General features: G+C 40.7%; 3 protein-coding genes across 7 annotated transcripts; all 3 read left to right on the plus strand.

Annotated features, from left to right (window-relative positions):
* Window positions 1–1420: 1420 nt before the first annotated feature.
* On the plus strand, window positions 1421–10543 carry mybl2a (v-myb avian myeloblastosis viral oncogene homolog-like 2a). Of its 4 annotated transcripts, XM_028583931.1 has the most exons (13): window positions 1421–1756; window positions 2009–2068; window positions 3427–3529; window positions 3858–3929; window positions 4073–4165; window positions 4282–4502; window positions 4652–4772; window positions 5466–5519; window positions 5810–6033; window positions 6294–6996; window positions 7238–7480; window positions 8071–8271; window positions 8601–10543. In XM_028583931.1, exons 1-13 carry the CDS (start codon window positions 1746–1748, stop codon window positions 9198–9200), a joined length of 2706 nt encoding a protein of 901 aa, XP_028439732.1. In that variant the 5' UTR covers window positions 1421–1745; the 3' UTR covers window positions 9201–10543. The 4 variants fall into 4 exon arrangements, with proteins under 4 accessions (XP_028439732.1, XP_028439733.1, XP_028439735.1 ...); XM_028583932.1 differs by lacking the exon at window positions 2009–2068 and having other exon boundaries at window positions 1422–1756; XM_028583934.1 differs by lacking the exons at window positions 1421–1756; window positions 2009–2068 and adding an exon at window positions 2113–2312.
* A 391-nt stretch (window positions 10544–10934) lies between these two features.
* nsun5 (NOP2/Sun RNA methyltransferase 5) lies at window positions 10935–15659 on the plus strand. Its single transcript, XM_028582995.1, has 4 exons — window positions 10935–12165; window positions 13465–13675; window positions 13983–14147; window positions 15345–15659. Exons 1-4 carry the CDS (start codon window positions 11238–11240, stop codon window positions 15538–15540), a joined length of 1500 nt encoding a protein of 499 aa, XP_028438796.1. The 5' UTR covers window positions 10935–11237; the 3' UTR covers window positions 15541–15659.
* Window positions 15660–15782: 123 nt separating this feature from the next.
* Window positions 15783–22199, plus strand: LOC114559041 (uncharacterized oxidoreductase At1g06690, chloroplastic-like). 2 transcript variants are annotated; one of them, XM_028583439.1, is made up of 8 exons: window positions 15783–15952; window positions 16120–16287; window positions 16774–16874; window positions 18341–18424; window positions 19230–19377; window positions 20429–20508; window positions 20589–20682; window positions 21244–22199. In XM_028583439.1, exons 2-8 carry the CDS (start codon window positions 16176–16178, stop codon window positions 21651–21653), a joined length of 1029 nt encoding a protein of 342 aa, XP_028439240.1. In that variant the 5' UTR covers window positions 15783–15952; window positions 16120–16175; the 3' UTR covers window positions 21654–22199. The 2 variants fall into 2 exon arrangements, with proteins under 2 accessions (XP_028439240.1, XP_028439239.1); XM_028583438.1 differs by having other exon boundaries at window positions 16137–16287.
* Window positions 22200–22423: the final 224 nt, after the last annotated feature.

Below are 22423 nucleotides of genomic sequence, written 5' to 3' on the forward strand. Positions count from 1 at the left end.
AACTATCACATATTTTATGAGATAACATAGCTGAATGCTTGTGTAAAAAAAAGTGATCAAAAGTTATCCATATCCATAACAACACCACAACTAAGGCCCTCAAACATGATTGATGTGAACCAACAATGTTTTTGTATATGGTAGTAGAAGGTAAGAAAAAAGACAAATTGTGATAAAGAAGATATCCTGTATGTTGTAATATATACAGGGTTATGTTATTTTTTCCTGTAGTTATTCCCCACTATGTTGTTTGTGTGATAAAATCCAGATAACAATGGTAACTTTATATAGCAACACAAAAAAAAGTGGTTTCCAAGAAGAAATAAACAAAAGTTTTGAAAATATATCATAAACCAATGACATCAACAAAGAAGGTAATGATCAGAAAAGAGGCAATTAAGAGTAAAATAAAAAAAAAATATTTGGAAGATATTTAATATAAACTTCTCTTATTATGGCTGTTTTGTTTTTATCATTGTATTGTATCTGCTTTTATCCCTTTTCTTTGTTTTGTCTCTGCACGAGACTCCGTTTCAATTTTACGGAATGAACAACAGGTCAATTATTAATCATAACAGAAAAACTGGTTCAACAGTAGGAAGAAAATAGACAGGTGAAGAGTTATATTACTGTACAACTGCCCCACATAGTGGTCAGAATGAGAAACACAACACATGACGTGATTGATTCATTGATTAAATCGAAAGCTTAAAAATATAAACAGAAGTCAAGGCTACGTAATACACACATACACTAGTGTGTGTAACAGATATAGTTTGCGTGTGCAATATCATTTTACTAGATTTGGATAAAGAACACCTTTAATGTGATAAGGTGCACATTACCTTATGTCAGAATTAACAAAACCCATTTTAAAAATGGTATTTTCTCGCACATGGATTGGAATGGCCATAGTGTGTTGGAAACACTTGTAACTGTGAGGAACCAACAATAACTTAGCTAAGTAACTAGTAGCTAGCTAGTTACTTCTATACTCTTTGGGCAAAGTAGCTAGCGATAGCTAGGTTGTAGAAGCCTGTAATGTTCCAACTTAGCTAGCTAGCTAGCTAGCTAGCTAGGTTCCCTCCTTGACCTCATACATTATAATACAAACAACAGTGCCATTTGGCATAATATTTGGGAAGACAAATCAGAAATGAAGCTGAAGTAAATAAAATGAAGATGGATTAGATGAAAACCTTTGTGATTCGTAGCCTAACGTTAGCAGAAAAGGCTAATTTAGCTAGCCACCAGTAATTTGTAAAAAGGTAAGTGTAAAAATGTTAACATGTTTTTAATGCTAAACTAGTGTTATCCTTACACAATAGTCAATACAACGTTTACGATCACTAGCTAGCTAGTTATTTGTGTTAAATGGCTTTGTTGACGTTAAGAGAAAACCTGAATGTAGAAGCTAACGTCTGCACAACATCAGCCGTTAACGTCGGTTGAAACCGTCGCTCACATGGATCGTTTCCGGGGAGTGTGTGTCTGTCTAGCCGTGTAGCCATGTTGTTCTTGAACACATCCCCTAGTTTTCATTCCCGGGTAATTTTCTACCGATAGGCTACAACGTCATGAGTACTCTTTCTGTTTTTTTAAATAATTACAATACATTTCATTCAGGGTATGCTATTCGAGCTTTCATTCATTTTCATGAGACGGTTAGTTTTAGTTGCTGTTAACTAAACTATTCAAGCAGCAGTTGAGCTCCAGTTTGCATCACAAGCAGAGACAGAGGAGGGATGTCGCGCGGGTAAGTGTGGGAGACATGAACGTTTCTGGTTGTTAACGTTGCCTATTAAAATACAAGTGTGTGTGTGTGTGTGTGTGTGTGTGCTATGCGCAGGGTGAAAATGTCTCACAGCTGTAATAATACATGTAACCATCGTGACAGCTGTTAGTAGCTATATCAAGTGGTTGCACTGCTTTATCGTGTCAATGAGAGGGGTGAGTGCCCGTTGAGTGACGACCGTTTAAAAGCCGTTGTTCTGTTGTATCATGGTAGTGAACTGGGGAAGCTGGACCCGGCTGTATTCCAGAAGCAGTTGCACAATCTGAAATTTAGGTAGGCATTTCTGTGTTTTCCCCACGTTCATGTCAGCTAGTTTAACTTTCTCCCTCCATCACAGTCACTAATTATCACAAACGCCTCATTTTCGCTGATAAAAATGTTGCACTTTTGCGTACATGCGCAGCTAGAGGCGCTCTACTTTCTGAACTAACAGCCAACGCTCAGTCAACGTTTCCTCAAGCGTGCTCACGAGACCCCAGTTAGCTAACTTAGCCTGAAGTTACAGCCACTTTGCAACGTAAGGTAATTAGTTTAACACTATTTTTTTTTGACTAATTAATCGGTTGCCCAGTGCACTATTTAGATATAGCTATAGCTGAACGATTTATATTTATGACGAGGTAACTGGTTTGGTTTGAAGCAGCTAGCTAATGTTAGCCACTAACTTGAAGCTATGTCAACTTTTCTGTGGACAGTTAGCTTGCTGCTGTGGTGCACAACATTCAGGACGGGAAAGTGAAATACACATGTTGTGTAAACAAGGAAATAGAAATAGCTATATCTTTAATGTCCACCAGGATTTGTCTTCGGTTCACCTAACACAAGAAACAACAACATAAACCGTCACAAAGTAGCTATCGCTAGTTATATGTTATTTGTATATTTGGGGGGAGCAAAACATTAGAAACACCTTTCAGTATATTGCAGTGACAGTCCAACATATCTGCAAACTACAACCTCAATAATAAACACGTCGTTAAATTAATACCTCACTGGCAGTGACAATTACAAATATTAACATGATTATCTAGTTTGTACAAGTATAACTTATGGCAGCACTGTTGTATTGGATTGCATCAGATATTGCAAGTGTACTTATGAGTTACTCCTGTGTATGAGTAACTTTAAAATGTTAGAAGTGCCGTTGTGGAGTGTAATGTAGAGAGCAATTTTTATCGGGCAGCATTAGCCAGCAGTGCCGTACAACTTGTGTTTCAACGTATCTACCATTGAATCAGTTGTGGCATTCTAATAGTGTTTAAATCTTGGGCACTTTAAATGTAGCTTTTAAACACACTTAATAGAGTCAGTGACATGTGCGCTGTTGTTTTAAGGGGCTAGCTAAGCATTAGGTTCAGACATGTTTTTACATCTACAGCTAAAACTTGTGAAGCTACACCAAATCAAAGTGAAACAAATTTTATTTGCAAGTGTTTTAATGATTAAAAATGACATTCAAACTCAACTGCACCATTATGAAGCCCATATCAACCATGCCATATGTTCATATCAATGTCCACATTGTATGCTGAGGTGTCACTATCTAGTGTTTCTTTTCACTCTTAATAATCTCTTTATGTTGAAATCCAGTAATACATGATTGTTTTATTGGTAAATTTGTGTGGTTTCAGCATGGAAGAAGATGGGGATAGTAATATGTGCATTGACACTGACTCTGACGCAGCAGAGAAGAAGGATGGTTCCAAGTGTAAAGTCAAATGGACTCAGGAAGAGGTGAGTGAAAAGAAGACTCTGACCCTGATGTGTATATTTCAGACATTCATGTGAATATATTATCTGGAGCTACACACTGTAATTTCAAGTAGTTTATTACGTTAGTGTCAGTTACAAAAATGTAATGCTGCATGCTAGCAGGAAGAGCCAACCGGGGCAGATGTACAGTCTGACGCGTAACATTTTTTTGTCACATAGGTTTCTGTTAATTGGTCTGTTTGTTAGCTTGTGTCAAAAGTAACAAACTGTTCAAGATAACCTGTACCTGAAAGTTGACCTTAAAGCGCACATTAAATTATACTGTAACTGATTTTTGTCTTGTGTACAGGATGAAAATCTCAAAATCCTGATCAGCAACTTTGGGAAAAAAGATTGGAAAACCATTGCCAGTTTTTTACCAGTAAGTACTCAGCAGAGGCAAATTCTATTGAGTGAGAGAGAATGAATGGATCAGCAGTGTAATATTTTAAAGTTGAGTAAACTATAGGAAGGCCAAGTATCCAAGTCTTCCACTTCAAAACAACCTGTCTGTTGCTTTGACAGGGGCGGACAGAATTTCACTGTATGCATCGCTGGAAAAAGCACCTGGATCCTGATTTAGTCAAGGGCTTCTGGTCCAGAGAGGAAGATGAAAAGGTGGAAAAATTACACAGAACATCTGATACATACTTTGCTTAAACACAGTTTGTAGTTAACATTGTCCCATTTTACTTTGCACTCCTGTGTTTAACATGTGTATTCGCTCTGGACAGATAGTGGAGCTGGTGGGCAAGTATGGCACCAGACACTGGTCTTTGATTGCCAGGCACCTGAAGGGACGGTTGGGGAAACAGTGTCGTGAGCGCTGGCACAACCACCTCGACCCAGTGGTCAGAAAGAGCTCCTGGACAAATGAAGAAGACCTCATCATCTACAAAGCCCACACTGTTCTGGGAAACCGGTGGGCTGAGATTGCCAAGCTGCTCCCTGGAAGGTGGGTTGGTTAGCTGTGATTGAGTTGCTGAAATTTAGCAATATGGATGAAGGGCAGTCATATGCATTATTTGGTTGTTATTCTTAAAATAAGGGTATGAACATAAAAACGTATCAGCCTTTAATGTACATTTTCGATTCCTCTTGCAGAACAGACAATTCTGTGAAAAATCACTGGAACTCCTCCATCAAACGTAAAGCAGAGTTGGGCTTGTACAAAGACGATGCTGACAGCATTTCCCTTGATATTCAACAGTTTGTGGAAGGAGAGGTACAGTACTTATTTAGTTTAGCACATACTGTATAAAGCTTATTTTTTTTTTTTTTTTTATTTTACAAATGTTTATTTCTCAATGATTTCTCAGTAAGCAAATTTGAAGACCATACAAATGGTTAATAGATTATACTAGATGATTAATCATTGAATGGATATACAGTATCAGGTAAAATGTTTGTTACAATTTAAAAAAAAATGCAAAGATATTACTACTTGCTACATATGAAATCAATACTAATATACTATCTGATCATTATCTGGTCCATTAGTATAAGTGTAATTTATAATATATTGCCGCAAAGACACCACTGCACTGAACTCTTTCTCTTCACTTTGAGGATGAACAACTGTAACAGTGACAGGATGTCCATCACTTGCCAAGTCATGACAACGAAATAAATAACAGCGTAGCATTTTCTCCTCAGGCAGTGTGACAAACGGGGATTAAAGCCAATGGCTGCCTTCCCATGGAAACATCCCGCAAAATATGACAGCTACAGTAGCTTGGAAAACGGCAATATGGGGCACTGAATTTGAATTCACTGTTTATTAGACCACAAATAAAACAAGAATTAGCTAGCCAGCACACCCCGAGGTCCCTCTGCCTCACTCCCCGCCGCTAGGAGACTACTTTAGAAAAAAAAGGAAACACTGCACTGTGCATTCACATTATATGTTGTGTTACAGGTGGACTTCAAGTGTGATGTTGTGTTAGACACTGAACCAGTAACTCCTAAAGTGGTAAGCATGCTATGATGATTTTCTTTTATGACTCACTTGTGTTTGCTTATAAACTTTTACCTAAGGAGACACATTTAAACCTCACTGAATTTTGGCAGTTACATTTCTATTAAGTACCTCCCAAACAAAGTCAATCCAATAATCACCAAAGTTAACTGTCGATGTTTGGAGGTGGTTATGGATGCATTACTGTCATAGAATAATTCCTTTCATGTTCATTTATTTTCTTCAGTGATATATTCCCACCTGGCAAGCTTGGCTTAACTCTGCTACTCTTTGCTTTGCTGCAGGTCAGGCTAGAGAAAGAAAAGAAGCAGGAGTGTCAGAAAATTAAGCAGAAGACAGCCGTTCTGCTTCCACAGAATTTAGCATCCATGAGTCCCTCCTTGCCCCCCAGTTCAAGTTCCAGTCCCAGCTCTAGCTCAGGTGCCGCACTAGCAGCTGCGCCGATGGACCAGAAAAAGTTTGCCAATGCAGCACTGAGGATGATCGCTGAAGACATGCTGCCACTCAGGTGACTTGTAGCGCTAGTAGCTGTTACAGTGTCCTTGTGTTGTTGTCCAAAGTTGTTGTCAAAATCCCCAAGTTTGCTAATCCCCAAGTAAAATAAATACTCTTATGAGTCTGCCTTCCCTGGATGGTATCCACATGTGTCACCAGACTTTGAATTACCTGCAGCAGAAGGCTACTTGTCTATTCTGTATGTATACCAAATGGACATCCAACCACTAGTCTAGATCCCACACTAATGTACCTTCACTTTGTGACCAACAGTTTTGTTGAAGGTGCAGGCTTCAGGTCATTCATGAGTACAGTCAGCCCTGAATGCCACAAGCTATCCCAGCGTGTCATGGGCCTACAGCTCTACGATGAAGTGGAGAGAACCATCAAGCCTCAGCTCATCCGGGACCTTAAAGCCTGCCTTGCCAAAACCAAAGAGGGTGAGAACGCCATTCATGTCACCTTTGACCTCTGGGCAGGGGATCAATCCCATCCAGTGGAGGATCCCATTGTCATCGTGCAGCTTCACTTTGTCAGTGATTCCTGGCAGATCCGCCGTCCCATTGTGGCCTTCCGCCACCTCAGCCACAAAAACCTCAGCACTGCTGTTGCCAGGGAGCTTGAAGGTGTGCTGCTAAGCTATGGCATCTTTCCTCGCAGCATCGGCTACGTCCTCACCAACCAGGCCAAAGAAGCCCTGGCCGGGAACAATTTGTTCTGCGACTACAAGATCATGTGCTCATCCAACCGGGGAGAACCAGATGGAGATGAGATGGTGGCATTTCTGTCAGACCAGATGTCTGAAATAGAGTCCCCCTTTTCAGAGCTACAGATTGGGACCAGGACCACCTGTGTGGCCCACACATTGCAACTTGTGATTAAGGAGGCACTGAAGAACTCAAGGGTTGTGGAAAACCTGCTTTTGCAAGTCCACAACGTGGTGGCTTTTTTTAGGAGCAGTGCCTACTGGAGCGAGGTAGGAGAAATTACAACTGATTTGGAAGTTTATTTTACTTTGTATTATATTCTTTTTGCAAAGGTATATAATCCAAATAAGCTGTTTTTTAGATTTTACGCCCAAAGATGAGGCACAGCTGAGGTACAGCTAATTAACATCATAGTTATATATATATATATATATATATAGTTATAGTATTTATAAATTGTCCAATTGAGGTCTGATAATAAAATTTTTGTTCATATCATTTCATGTTTAGGTCTTGTTGAAGGAGTGCAACGTGTCTCTGTGCCCTTCCTCCAGTAACTGTCGCTGGAACTCCATGATGCTATCTTTACGGCGTATGGTGCAGGAGTCCGCCTGGAGCGCCATCATGGCTCTCCTAGCCCAGGCACGCATCGAGGCTAACAACACAGCCAGCGCCCCGCCTCTGGTCATGGCCAAGAGGGAGCAAGTGATTGACATCCTGGGTCTCCTTGAGCCCTTTGAGGAGGCCTTGCAGGTAAAAAGTGATAGTTTATTAAATGAATGTAGTGGATTATAATGTTTTTCAAAAATCACATATAAGAGATGAGTTTCTTTTAAACCTTTTGGACACCAACCACTTCTATTTATACTTTCCAAATTGTCTGGATTTTCTTGGATTAGTTTTTTTTTCTGACCAGATTTAGTGTGGCAAATAATGAACTAATCAAGAAGAAATATAAACAGGATTGTCATCATTCCAAGTAATAGAAATTGAAACTACAATCTTTAAAATGTACGCACTTTAGTTGACGTCAGCTACATGTTCTTGAACAAAACGTATTATTGGCTTATGTGGTAATAAATACAGTATAGGCTGTTGGCCGACATTTGTTCTGAGTGGGCACTTTTAATTACTGAACCAAAGCAAACATTAAACCATTAATGTTGCAGCGCTGTTGTAATTTGTCAGTTGTACAATGAGCCTGGATTAGAGACTTATTTTTTTTGTTAACCCTTCTAGAAATATTTTATAAATTTATGGAAATACAGTATTATAGTATTGTTAGAAGATATGGTATTGTTAGAAGATTATGTGAGAACATTTCCTTTTTGACTCTATACTAGGTCCTGCAAGGAAACGGAGTGACCATCTCTTTCGTCACACCTTCCCTCATTGGCCTTGATAAGACCTTGGAGAGCCTTGTCACCAACTACACCCACTTTAACAAGGCCCTGCGCACAGGCCTCCACACACATTTCCAGTCCCTGATTCACCAGAAGGACATGGTACTAGCTGCCGTGCTCGACCCCAGGATCAAACTGCAGGTATTAAATTAGGACTGACACATTGCTGTTATTTTATGCTTTGACATTTTTGCAACCGCAGAGCAGGTCAGCCCAACTTTAAAGCAACTGCAATTTTCAGTTTTCAAACTAAATTTTAAATTCCTGTAACAGAGCTGAAAATGTAAAAGGTACGCTGCAAAATCGCATCAAATGGCATCTTATACCTATTTTATATTAATAGAGCTCTGTTTATATTGAGCTCTGTGTTACATCTCTGAGTACATAAAAGACAAAAATACGCATCATAGCTTTCTAAACTCAGAATCAGAACTCTCATCCTTGCTTGAATGTTTTTTTTTTTCTTCCAGCCATTTCCTGATGCCAAACTGGAGGACCAGACAGGTTTCCTAACACCCCCGTCAAAGTATCAGGCTCGCACCATTGTTGAATCCATATTAGAAAGCATGAAGCCCTCAACATCTCCCTCTGTAGAGGAAGAGGAAGACCAGACAAGCAATGAGTTGAAGGAGCAGGATGGCGAAGAGGAGAGCCAAGACAACACCCTGATGGAGACATCAGGTGGCAGCTCAGATGACAACAACTGCGACGGAGTTAGCGGGCCCGACCTCAAGCGCAAGTCCATCTTTAATTTCCTCCAGCCGCTTGCAAAGACCATGAAGACAGCAGAGCTTGATGTGTACCTATCAGAACCACTGTGGGAAAGCAACTCCAGTGTGTTGTATTGGAAGTCTGCAAATCGGTTCCCCCTGCTGCAGGGCATCGCCAAGAAGCTGCTGGCAGTACCGGCCACCTCAGGGGGCTTCGACCGGCTGTGTCCAATGGCAGTGTGTATTGTAAGAGCCAAGAGGAACCGCCTGCCACCTCACACTACAGAGAGACTGCTTCTATACAAAAACTCTTTAAAGACAAAGACTGTAAAAAAGTCCACTGGGGTCGCTAAACACTGATGGGTTAAGTGACAATTGGGTCCGATTTATTCTGTCCACCACCCAAAGAACCTCCACACTTACTTCGCCATACACCCTACTATGCTTCCACAACCAATTGACACCATCCCTTTCAATTACATTTCTTCAAACATTAGATCAAACTAACTGCATTTAGCATCATTTCAACCTTGCAGTCGTAGTCCAAAGCAGCAAAATATATTAAAAGTATATGGAAAATGAGGGCAATCTACTTAGAATATCTCTTTTGTTGAAATAACATACAGCACAATGGCAACCAGCAGGCTACCATCGTAGTGCACAAACTGTCATTTCCCTGTGGATAGTGGATTGAGAGTGAAAGGCAGGTTCTCTTTGCCTGTCACACAAAGCTGCTGAACAGCATTCCAAAAACAATATAAAATAAGGACTTTTTATATTTGAGCATAATTCAACATTGTAAAAAAATGCAATCCGAAGTTTAATTTAAGATGCTATTAGAACACGCATTCTCTGAAGACCTTGTGCTGCTGCTAACTTCTCACAAAGGAGAAAATGAAGTATTTGATCAAATTCCTAATGTGTAAGATTAGTAATTTTTGGATTTTCTGACTCTTACTGGTTGTATTAATAAAGACACTGTGGCAGACCGCAATTCACACATATACTTTTATGCCATTGAAACGGTTTAAAAGATGTTACAATCAAAACAATAATACAAGTGCTACCAATCACAGCTTTAACATCAGCCTGTGATATTTTTAGCTGTAAATCACAGCGTGGGTGAATGGCTATTCAGTACCTAAAGCAAATGTTCATGTGGCGAATATTTTCTAGCAAAGATTTTGTGCCAGAAAATGTACTGTGCATTTTGTAATCAATGTTTCCTTGTACTGTAATTTATTTGTTTTGTATGCTGTACAGCAAGTGCAGATTAACTGTTTTGGTTCACTTGGCAGCAAATTAAATAAATAAGAGTATGCACCTTTTATTTTCTTAAGTTTTCTTTCTTTTCTGTTTTTACAATTTTATATTTTTCATTTGTTATTGTTCAGTGATACTTTACAATGCTACTGCTACAATTAATTGTTTTCTCTTTGATGATCAACTGTTTTTGCTCTTAACTGAATTGTATTGTCTGATGGAGTTGATGGGACAGGCCATTCTGCATCTTATCAACTGGTAGATTTTTAAACAAAGTAAAGTTCACACTCAATGACAGCTAACTGATTTTCTTACAGTGATGATTGTTCATATTGTAAGAAACACCAGTGTGGACTTGAGTCCTTTGACCTCGTATGTGTCTTCATGGAAATACCCAGAGAATGAACTTGTATTAAAGAATAAAGCTACTTTCTCAACAATTTCCTGTTCCTGTGGCCCACAGTTTTTACATCCATTTGTGTTTTCACTATCTGGGTTGGAATATGACTAATAATACCATAATCAGCTGGGAACAGTCACTCTAGAGAGGAAGGATGGCTAGCGTTTAAGGTAATTTATCCCGAGCACCCCAGACTGAAAAGATTAGGAAAATGGATAAATGTACCAATAAAAACAAAACTTTTGTAAAACCCATGATTGCTTTTGGAAATCAAAATAGATCAGACTGATAGTTGTAAATATAGTTGCACTGAAATGTACATTCAAACATACAAATGTTTAGAAAATGTAATTTAACGCTTAAAAAAAATAAGATGTGTTTTATGGGTGATTAAAAGACCGTTAAAGTGCTCTTTCAGTTGTCATCAGTGATTGGCTGAACAGACCTTACTACGTCAGACGAAAACTGTGCGTTAGCTAGTACTTCCGGTATCACGAGCCTTCCTTCCTCTGCCATGTGCACGGTGGAAAAGTGACCACGGAGCTGCTTTTATAAAACGTTAATACGAACAAACAAAGACGCTTGTTGTTCCCGCTCAGAAAAGAGGGAGCCCCGGCAGGACGAGGAATGTGTCAGGCAAGTTGTCAAAAAGAAATACAGCCCAAAATAGCGGATTAATTAGTTAAGTAGTCTGGCTCGTTAGCTAGCTAGCTAACTCTTGAGTTATTTTCGCCATGGCTCTGTACCTAAAAGCCGCCGAGATCCTGGAGAAAGCCGAGATGAAGCAGGGCGCTGTGAAAACTCTGGTCTACGACAGCAAATTTGCGAACATCAAACAGCTGTTCGCTCTGATTTGCGAGACCCAGAAGTTTTCCTCTGTCCTGGAGGAGATCATCGAGTCCGCCAAGCTGCTCAAACACACCAAGATAAGGATTCACTTGGCCAAAGTGCTGGTGTACGACCTGCTGATGGGCCAGGGGCTGAAGTGCGGCGGCTCTTGGAAAACCTTGATGATGAAGCATCGCTCCAGACTACAGGCGGCGCTGGCCCGCATGAAAGTGAAGCAGAAAGTCAGCAGCAATGAGGGCCTTCTCCCGGCCAGCGCCCAGCAGCAGCTCGCCGGGAACAAGCTGCCCAGGTATGTGCGTGTGAACACCCTGAAGACCACCGTGGAGGATACTGTGGACTATCTAAAGAGGGAAGGCTTCTCCTACCTGGGACAGGCCTCCAGGCTTGATGACTTAACCCTGAAGGAGAAACACTTTGTGATGGACCAGCATCTGCCAGAGCTGCTGGTCTTCTCTCCTAAAACTGACTTCCATGACCACTTCCTGTACAAGGCCGGCCACATCATTCTGCAGGACAAAGCCAGCTGCCTCCCCGCTTACCTCCTCAACCCCCCACCTGGCTGCCATGTTATCGATGCCTGTGCCGCCCCCGGCAACAAGTCCAGCCACCTGGCAGCCATCATGAAGAACAAGGGCAAGCTGTTTGCCTATGATTTGGATGCCAAGCGTCTGGCCACCATGTCCACTCTCCTGCTCCGAGCCGGGGTCACCTGTCAGCAGCTGGCCAACCAGGACTTCCTGAAGGTGGACCCTTACAGCCCGCAGTTTAAAGATGTTGAGTATATCCTGCTGGATCCATCCTGCAGCGGTTCAGGTGAAGTAATCCGCTATTCCTGTGTGTGTTTCTGATGACCACCTGTCTGCTGTCTTTACAGATGTAACCCTGAGTCCCTCGAGCAATCAGGCGGTTAATACGTTTTGATGCTCATTCCCCCTGTGTCAGTGTCAGCCTTCCTGTAACATCACTGTCTGCTTACCAGCAGTTTTAAGTTAAGAGTCAGGTCTCTGTCTAGCTTGTACATATTTGTTCTGGAGCCTCACAGCAGAGCGGCACCCCCAACTAAAGTGCATGTTATTGCCAGTGGTGGAAAGTAACCAAGTAGATTTACTTTAGAGTACATTAGGGGTGGGAATCACCAGAGGCCTCACGATACGATAGCATCACGATTCTTATGTCACAATACGATATTATTGCGATTTTAAACATATTGCAATATTCTGCGATATATTGCGATTTCTAATTATGTCTAAGGAAATCTTGTCAACATCAGTTTTATCTAAAAAGAAACATTTCTCTTTGTTTATCTCACTTCATTTTTTATTGCTGCAAATTGGGATTGTCAAGCAGACAAATGGACCAACACATACTGTAGATGCTTGGCGTCCGTGTATCAACACATTATTGCCACAGAAAATATTGCAATACTATGCTGTATCAATCCCCCCCCCCCATCCTTAGAGTACATCCAGACATTTGATGTAACCAAATGCTTCCACTTCACTCAATGTCTGAGTTTCTTGGAGGGCTGTCCTCGACTACAGAAATTCTTAGTTGACTAACACTTATACAATTTTGTCGACTAATCGATTAGTTGATTTAATTGACAGAGCTGTGCGCTTTGAGAGGTGGTTAAGACTAGAAAAGCACAATATAAATGTAGTTAATAAACCATCTGTAAAACTGAGTTTCTCAACAATTAATCCTGCAAAAGCACCACTTTAAATCTTGTGTTTACCATAAATGTATAATATATATAACATATATATATATAACATATATAAATAAATAAATAATGAATAAATCATACCTAATGGTTCATCCACTTTGTCAGGCTTTCAATTAAGCAGAAATGCTGTTCGTAATATGATTTATCATCAGCATCATCACATTGGTTTGTAATTCGCTTATGTCACTCGCGTCAAAGAAGCAGATCCTGTTTATATGTCACAAATTCACTTTTCTTTCTGAATATCCCCATATTCATGTTTCTAAACCACAATATAATGTAGGACTTTAACCAGTATATGTAGTTTTATGCAATACTTGTGTGCCTATATACAAACAAATAAGGATTTCAATATCATTTCTATAATCTGTGTGTGTTGGGTCCAGGTATGGTGTGTCTCCGGGGCGATGTGTCCTCTGCTGACCAGGAGAAGGATCAGGCTCGTCTGGCCTCCTTGGCCTCCTTCCAGCTGAGGTGCCTAAACCACGGTCTCAAGTTCCCTGGCGTGAAGCGCCTGGTCTACTCCACCTGCTCCATCCACCGTCAGGAGAACGAGGAGGTCGTAACGGCCTGTCTGCAGCAGAACCCCGGCTTCAGGTAGCAGCGGTCCACTTTTACTCACTCACACAAACTCACAACAAAACCTAGTGATGGTTTTGTACATGCAAATATTGGAGCGTGTGCTTTTCCCAGTATTCTTTTGTATTGGCTCTCTGGGTCATTTACTTTGGAGCGTTTGCATCCTTCCCTTGATTTGAAATGTATTGTTTGACTCTCCACTCTGCCATTAATCTAATTCTGAGTGAAACTGTGGCCGTTTTGAAGATATGGAACCAGCTCTCAGTGCCTGACTTCAGGATTCAATTTCTATGGAATGGTTCCCTGAATGCGTTTTCTCCTGCAGGTTGGTTCCTCTGATGGCTCAGTGGCCTGAACGAGGCCTGGAGCCGCTCACTAAGTGTCTGCGTGCCAGCACCGCCAAGACCCGCACACACGGCTTCTTCGTGGCTCTGCTGGAGAAGTACAGCGAGGCTGTGGAGAAGAAGCAGGAGCCAGCGGTTCAAATAAGGTAAATACGGGGGTGTCATGTGAAGCTATTAATACGAAACAAAGTTTTAAATCCTGTAGTAATAGTTTAAGCCTACTACACACCAGGCCGATAATTGGCCGTTGGACAGCCTGGCGAGGTCAGTGACTCGAGTCTATTTGGTGTCATCCGTGCCGTTGTCCGTCCGAGGGGCCGCCGGCCTTCATTTTGGCCGATTTGACGTGTATAATTGGCAGGTCGTGCACTGCCGGCAGTCGGACTCTAATGACCCATCTGATTGGTAGAGCGCTAACCTGGTAACAGGGAGTGGAATGAGCGTGACTAGAGTCTGTCAAAATCGGACAAAAATCTTTTAAACTGACTTTTGTCGATCTGAAATGAAGCCTATTTCTCGCTTAAAATGTTTTCAGAAACACGTCTCGGTGAACTATTTTAGTACAATATGAGATCGTATTCTGAATGAGCCGCCATGACAGTCTGTCTTCGAATTTCCGGAGAAACCAGACCCACGTAACACGTTCGTCCAATCAGCTGCCGGTTTTCCTTTTTGGGCGACAATACAGATTAGCGCCGCCTGCTTTTATGGAGACTTTTACGTCTCGTCGCTTTGGTGTGTTCCGAGGCACTTTTTTGACCAACTCTGGTAGACTGATCAGTCCGACTGCCTTTTCTGCCGAGGGTCGGCCGTCTAGTCTGTGTGTCTGGGCCTTTAGAGTAATACTGTAATTAAGTCCTATTTGCTCGGGATTAGTGATTCCAAGGGACACTCTGGTTTATTTACATGCTAATGCATCACGTCTGTAAATTATAATGCTGCTTTAATGCCTGTAATTTGTAAAATGGAAATGATCTAGACTGCATATTTTGTGCATTCATATTCAATTTAGCAATTTGTTTTTGGTGTATGATTTCTCTGTGCTTCAGATACCATCCTGTCACAATCAATGGAGAATCTGTAAAGAAGAATTTGAATGTATATTTTGTGCAAAGGTTTCTTTTTTTTGTTACAATTTTAAGTATGAAATGGTCTGAAATCTGTAATAATTCATTCAATGACTATAGTCACAATAGGTTTTTCTTACAATTAAATATCACACAGCTTTATTAGCACAAACTAAATTAAATGTTATAGGTTTTAGAGAAGCTTTTAATACAGATAAGAAAAGATTTCATTCTGAAATTAGAAGAGGTTGACTTTAGCCGTCTGCTCTGTCACAGCGAGCCGGAGGTGACACCGCTCAGCCCGTCCACCTGCCAGAAGAGACCCGCAGCTTCAGAAGAAGAGTCTGACGCTTCAGAGACGGAGGACAAACCGAATCCTGCAGCAGAACAGGCTGACTGTACACCTGGCAAAAAGAAGAGGAAGAGGAAGAGAAAGAAGAAGAAGAAGAAAAAGGCAGCAACAGTGGAGTGATAAGAAATGTAAAATGGGTCTGCTACAGCATGTTGTCTGCCGAGAACGCTCTACATAGAGGGCTCTAATAATGTGGTGAATGTAACGGTAATTTTAAGTAAAGATTATTTTCCCCTGTATCACGTCTCAGTTTAATTATTGCTTGATTTTCTAAGAAGAGTTTTTCTTCAGAAACAGGCTCAGGTGTTGTGTTTTGATCCTGTAGGGGGCAGCCAACCAGCAGCCAGCGTGCTGAAGAACAAGTTTATTTCCGGCTAAACAGAGTCAGCTGTTTTCTCCAGCAGGTTACCACATCCACGGCTTTTGTAACTCAGCCATTCAAAAATGTTTAGTAACTTTTCGACCATTTTTGTGAACCTGTAGTCTGTTTTTTCCTGGAGGTGGTTCAGAGACGTCTTTTAAGAAACGGAAAGTGAGTAATTTGTATAGCTGATTTTAATGTTTATATTCCGTATTAAACAGGTTGCCGCATTTATTGAGTTGACTGACAACCCTCTATCGACAATGATGCGAAAAGCAAAACCACTTTAAAATGGTTTTACTTTTATCTACCGTGAAAGAAAGAAATCTATTGTGTAGCTGTGTTCAAACCGCAGGCCGCTTCCAGCAGCTCGTTCCCCGGCACTAACCTCAGAATGTCCCCGGTACCCAAAGTGAGGCTGGCCGGTGGCCTGGAGATCTGCCGACTGCTGAACGGGATGTGGCAGGTGTCCGGGTCGCACGGAGCGGTAGATCATGCCAAAGCAGGTAAACAATATCCTGGAAGTATTGCAAATGAATTGAAAACTGGTGTTTTGGAAACTCTATAAATTATCTAGCTTGGAATAGAAAACATGTCCTGTACTTGTTCAGATGTACTTATAAGAGAAATCCAATCATCTGATATAAAGACTTCATGTAGTCTTTATCAAAATCGATGTTATGCCCTTGTGAAACCCGGGTGTGCCAGTTCAGAAAAGCAATTGTGATAACAGGAAGGAAATACATTTTTAGCTTTGACTGTGGGAACTCATGGATAGTTACTTTAGGGACATATGTGGGACATGTTGCTACACCCTGTCAACAATTTATAGTCAGAAAGTGTTCAAAAGTATATTCAAACAGACACTATAAATAATTTGCACATGCTAGTAGTGAAACATTGTGATTTTTAAACCACTCTCTCTTGGTAACCTAACTACTGGACTATAGGAACACATTTAATCTAGAAATGTTTCCCTCTTGTCTCTCCAGTTGAGGCCATGCAGGCCTATGTAGACGCTGGTCTGACCACATTTGACATGGCAGACATTTATGGGCCTGCAGAGGAGATATTTGGACAGTTCAACAGCCAGGTACACACACACACACACACACACACACACCCTCTTTTACATATATGACATGATAAGGGGCGATAATTTGGCAAAGATGACAATAATAATGCAATAATCAGATTTTCTTTGAATCATGTTATGCAGCTGTGCAGTTTGTGAAGATTTCAAAATTTTATTTTAGTTCAAAATGTTCATTAGAGAATTAACCCCTTGAGATGCATTTCCTCAGGCACAAAACATTGAAAAACATTAAACATATTCACATGAATAATAATGAATTAAACAATCCAACAACATTAATAACAAATGATTCTAATCCAAAATAAAATGTATTGTTGGTGAAAACTATTTAACTCCCATTTTTTCTTTTCAATAAATACATGGTGTAAAGTAATTGATGTGGATGGCATGCAACAAAGGTCCCTGACAAGACAAATTTGTACCATATCTAAGTTATTGTTTAAAAATGTGGGATTAATCCTACTCAATGGGTTGAAAAAAGAATCCTTATAAAAGCAAAAAGATAAATTCACGTCTGAAGTGTAACTGGCCGGCTAGTCTATGACCAAAATTTGCATGACATGATGCTGGAGATGCTGTAGTTTATAGTTTAATAGATAACTGGAATTATCTCCGTGGTCTCACACTGAGTTGTGGTGACACAACCATTTTTTTATTTTTAAAATGTTTTTGCCTGATTGTGCTGCCTGAAACACAAGAGGGAGCTAATGTTCTGTTGTAGATTGATGTCAGCGAAGTGCTTGTGTGTCTTTTACAAGAAAGAGACAGAGAGGAAGCAAGAGACAGATTCAAAGAGAAAACAGGCTGCTTGTTGCAAAAAACTAAATGAGGAAAGTGTGATGGACACCGTTGTCATTCATACTGTATCATCCTGGAAGCTCAGTTCTGCCTGGTTATTGATTTGTCAATCCAGCTATTAGTGTTGGTGTTCTCCACAGAGCTGCAGATACTCAACACACACATTAAGAAATGTTCTCACACGTTCACTCAAACAGAAAAAAGTACCAGACACACACACACACACACACACACACACACACACACACACACACACACACACACACACACACACACACACACACAGAGTGGCTCAGATCAGAGTTTTTGTTGTTGACAGTCTAATGGTATCGATCGTGGTCTCAGCCTGTCTCAGAGACAGAGAGCTATTCTCTCTTCCAACCAGCTTTTCTCTCTGTCTCACATTTTCCCTTACTGCAGATGCTTTCCAAGCTATTTGTCACTTTACAATTAACTAATCAACAGACAATTATTAACTCCTGCATCCTTTTAGCAGTACAAAACAGTAAAAAAAACTATTGTGCTGTATGTAATAATTTGCAAGATATTTAGCATATGGTTATAATAGATCCCAATCAGTGCAAGCTACAGAAACAAGACATAACCCAATAAGAATGTTTGTATTTTGTAATTATAATTTGTGTGACTCTTTGTGTCATCTGTAGAAGTGCAAATCGTCTGGGAAAGACATCCCAGCTCTGCAGAGTCTGACCAAATACGTGCCAAGACCAGGACCAATGGACCGCAAGGTAACCCGCACTCGGTCTGCCGTGTTTTACAGTTAGGATAGTTTCATCCACTAGCGGGCGGTGTGTGTCTTTATAAAGAACACGGACGTCACCTTTACTGGTCTACTTAAACATTTTAAAGCTGCATAGAAATTGTGTTAGTGTTGAGTCCCCTTAAATTATTCTCTCCATATCCTTAATTTTATGAGAAAACAGTTCACATCACAAATAATCCCATGTATTTGTAGTTTCATGTGTACTAAACTATGATGGTTACAAAAACGGTATCCACACAATATTTTGCAGTTGTGCACAATTTACAGGATGTATTCAAAGCTAAACACAGACAATGTATGCACATGGTATTAGAGCTAGACCAGTATATTGGCCATCATTGACTTATCGCAGATGTATTGGTATGTCGGCCAATAAGCAACAAGAACTTTCAGTACAGAAAAACCAAACTAGGCATACTTTGTCAACCAGAGCGTACTGACAAGTTGATCTTTCCACTGTAAAATGTCCTGCTCTATATTTATCTTGGTCACAATTTTATTTGTGTTTGTGTTTATTTTTATTTTTTTTACTGTCAGTCAATATGGTTATCAAACTCCCAAAAAGCAATATTGGCCTCAAAAGTCCATTATCAGTCAGGCTATACAGTAAGTGGCATTGTCTGGAATTATATGTTTGTGTTGATGTACGTAGAGCAACTTCTGAAACTAGACCTCCTAGGTTGAATTGAAACTCATTAAATGGGTTTCATGTATTTACTTTTACTGTTGCCAGTAGAGACGGAGGCTGAGGAGTCCCTATTTGTGTGCAGGTGGTGGTGAAGGCGCTGCAGCGCTCAATGACCCGTATGCAGGTGGACAGACTGGACTGTGTTCAGTTCCACTGGTGGGACTATAGAGACAAAAGATACCTGGATGCACTAGGACACCTGTCCGACCTGCAGCAGGAGGGACTTATACGTATGTACGCTGAAGTTCACAATACATACTGTAAACATGTACAGATAAACGGGGGGAAAAAAACTAACAAATAAATATTACCAATATCACAGATATACAGTTTGTTTGGAAATTGCAATATATTCATGTTTTACAGGCTGCATGTTAAGTTTATTTGAGAGGAGTTCATTCTTGACCTGGAAATGGTTTTCAAGTTTGATATATTTTGTTTTTTATTTATTTAATTTAGTAATTGGATTTTCTAATTAGGTTTACTGTGCTATCCTGTTCATCTATGATCAAATCATAGATCAATCATCATTAATTTAAAGGTTTGCACCAAAAATGTAATTTGGACAAATATGTAGTTCTTGGATTATTTTTATTTCCTGAATATCAATGGGCCTCATTCACCAAACGTTCTTAAGAACACGTGTTGTGTTCTTAAACCTCACTTACGCAGTTTTCACGAAGATTCCGGCATTCACCAATGTTTTCTTATTATGGATTTGTTCTCAGGTAAGAACAGAATCTACGCACACTCAAGAGCACTCTTACGCACAATTTAGAGCTGACATGTTTGCGCAAAACAAGAAGCTATACCGTTTTCGTCCGTTCTAATTTAAAATGTAACATTTCTCTCCATCTTATTTGCTGCTTAGTATGCACTGCTGATGCTACTAAATATCTCGTTTTACGTTTTCCGGCTAAATAGGAGGAACGGGCACAAGCTTTCACTTTACGAAGACATTGGGATTCATTATTCTAAGAACACACCTGCGAACAATTCTGCTGTTTAAGAACACTTGATGAATCGGACGTAGACTTTTCTCAGGGATTTTCTTAAGAACATATTTAAGAGAAAACTTAGGAAGATATTGGTGAATGAGGCCCAATATGAGCAGTAGACTGGTGAAAAAAAATAGTCATCACACACAACTCTAAGGATTCACGCATATTCTCTGAAGGGAATACAGAATGTATAGTATGTCCAAAGTGTCAAAAAAGGAAAGTGGATCTGTTTGAATTTTTTTTCTGAGAAGACTTTAACCTGTTTTTTCCTTTTCCTCAGGAGAGCTCGCCCTCACTAACTTTGACACACAGAGGCTGGAGGAGATCACCAACAGAGGCATCCGCATCTCAAGCAACCAGGTAACGCTTCCACCTGCATGTACAAGACTCAATTTTTCAGTGCGTCTGTTAAGCATGTATTTAATGTGTCTACCATGCAGGTTCAGTACTCTTTGATTGACCAGCGACCTGTAGCCAAGATGGAGCAGTTCTGTCTGGCTAACAACATTCAGCTCCTCACTTATGGCACTCTGGGTGAGATACTGTTTACACATTACAATTTATATCCAGTCACTGTATGTCATTTTTTTTAGCATTTGCATTTACTTAGATACATGAATAATACCGCTCCAGCAGGGCAATTACAAAGAATGTTTACTTACAAGCAGCACATTTACCATCTCGGTATAAAAATGTAAAATGGTTGGTTTCTAAAATGGAGTCAGTCGACATGACGACACATCCTCTCTTCTCTTCACTCCCCCTCTTATCATTGTTACTCCTTCCTCTCCCTCCGTCTCTGCATCCCATTCTCCTCCTGACCTCAATGGTCCCCATCTATGCCCTCTCTCCCCTCCCTTTTTGTTTTTTTTCTCTCCACCTTCTCTTGCTTCACCCTCCTCCTCCTCCTCCTCTCTGCCCTTTTCCATCTCATCTATTTTCTTCCTCCATCCGTTTATCCCTGGCGCCTCCTCCCACTTCTCCTTTCTTTCAATAATGTATCTCTCCTCCCCGACTCATTTTTAAACTCCTTTGTCTGCCTCTCTCCTCCATCACTCTCTCCGCTCTTTTTCCTCCATCACTGTCCTTTCTCAGCTGGCGGTCTACTCTCAGAGCGTTATCTGGGGAAGGCAGAGCCTAATTCCAGGGCGGAGCTCTACACCGCCTCCCTCTCGAAGTACAAGAACATGATCGACTCTTGGGGTGGCTGGAGCCTTTTCCAGGACCTTCTTGTTGCCTTGGAGACGGCTGCCAGGAGACACGACTGCTCAGTGGCCAGCGTGGCAACACGTTATGTGCTGGATCGCCCCGCGGTGGGTGGGGTCATTGTGGGCTGTCGGCTAGGCGTCGCAGGGGCGGGGCACCACATTAGTGACAGTCTGCGTAGCTGCAGCCCTGACCTGAAACTGACGGGGGAAGATCTCGCCGCCATCGAAGCAGTGACACAACGCTCCAGGGACCTCACGGAGCTCATCGGGGACTGCGGCGATGAGTACAGGAGCTAAAGGGGAAGGGTGAGGCTGACTGACTGGGTGTGACAGATGGGGGGAGGAGGAGGAGGGGTAAAGCGAGAGAGAGAAGCATCTCACACAGAACAGCCGCATAGTTGAAAAGAATAAAATGCGACAATGAAAATCAGTTCAATTCTCCATTAAACATTATAAAGAGCGTTCAGTAACTAAGGGGAATCGCAAGTTTCCACTTGCCTGTTCCTTTTACTTTAATACAACCTCTGAAGAGGATGTGCCTCAGACGAAGTGTAGTTATTTTACCTACTGAAAATTTGATGCTGTTGAACACTTTTTCTTCCACAGCGCGTGTTGACACTGCTTAAGTGCTTTTTAATGTGGTAGACAAGCTTCTCATTCAGGCTTGAATACAGATGCACTAACACAGTAATCAATGTATACGTTTTTTAATTTAGGTGTGTAGTAAGTCTTTTAGTTACAGAATTAAGAGAAAGTTCAGTGTCCAAGCTATACATTTGAGCTTTTACACTGTTTAACAATGTTACATTCTATATTGTGTACATAATAAAAAATGGCATCTGATTAATGGAATTCTGTGCTTTTTTTCTATTTGGAGTTTATTTTAAAGTTCAAGTTGAATCCAAATTAACCTTAAAGGAGTGTGTTGTTAAGGCAAATAAACAGTTTGTCACCACGTTTGCTGTTTTCTAAGCTTTTATTTATTAATATGCATATATCCTCATGTCCATGCTCATATCCAGAAGTGCAATATCTTATCTATCTACTTCTCTCAGTATTGGGGTGGT

Source organism: Perca flavescens, chromosome 7 (genome assembly GCF_004354835.1).
Source record: "Perca flavescens isolate YP-PL-M2 chromosome 7, PFLA_1.0, whole genome shotgun sequence".
In the NCBI taxonomy this organism is placed as follows: domain Eukaryota; kingdom Metazoa; phylum Chordata; class Actinopteri; order Perciformes; family Percidae; genus Perca; species Perca flavescens.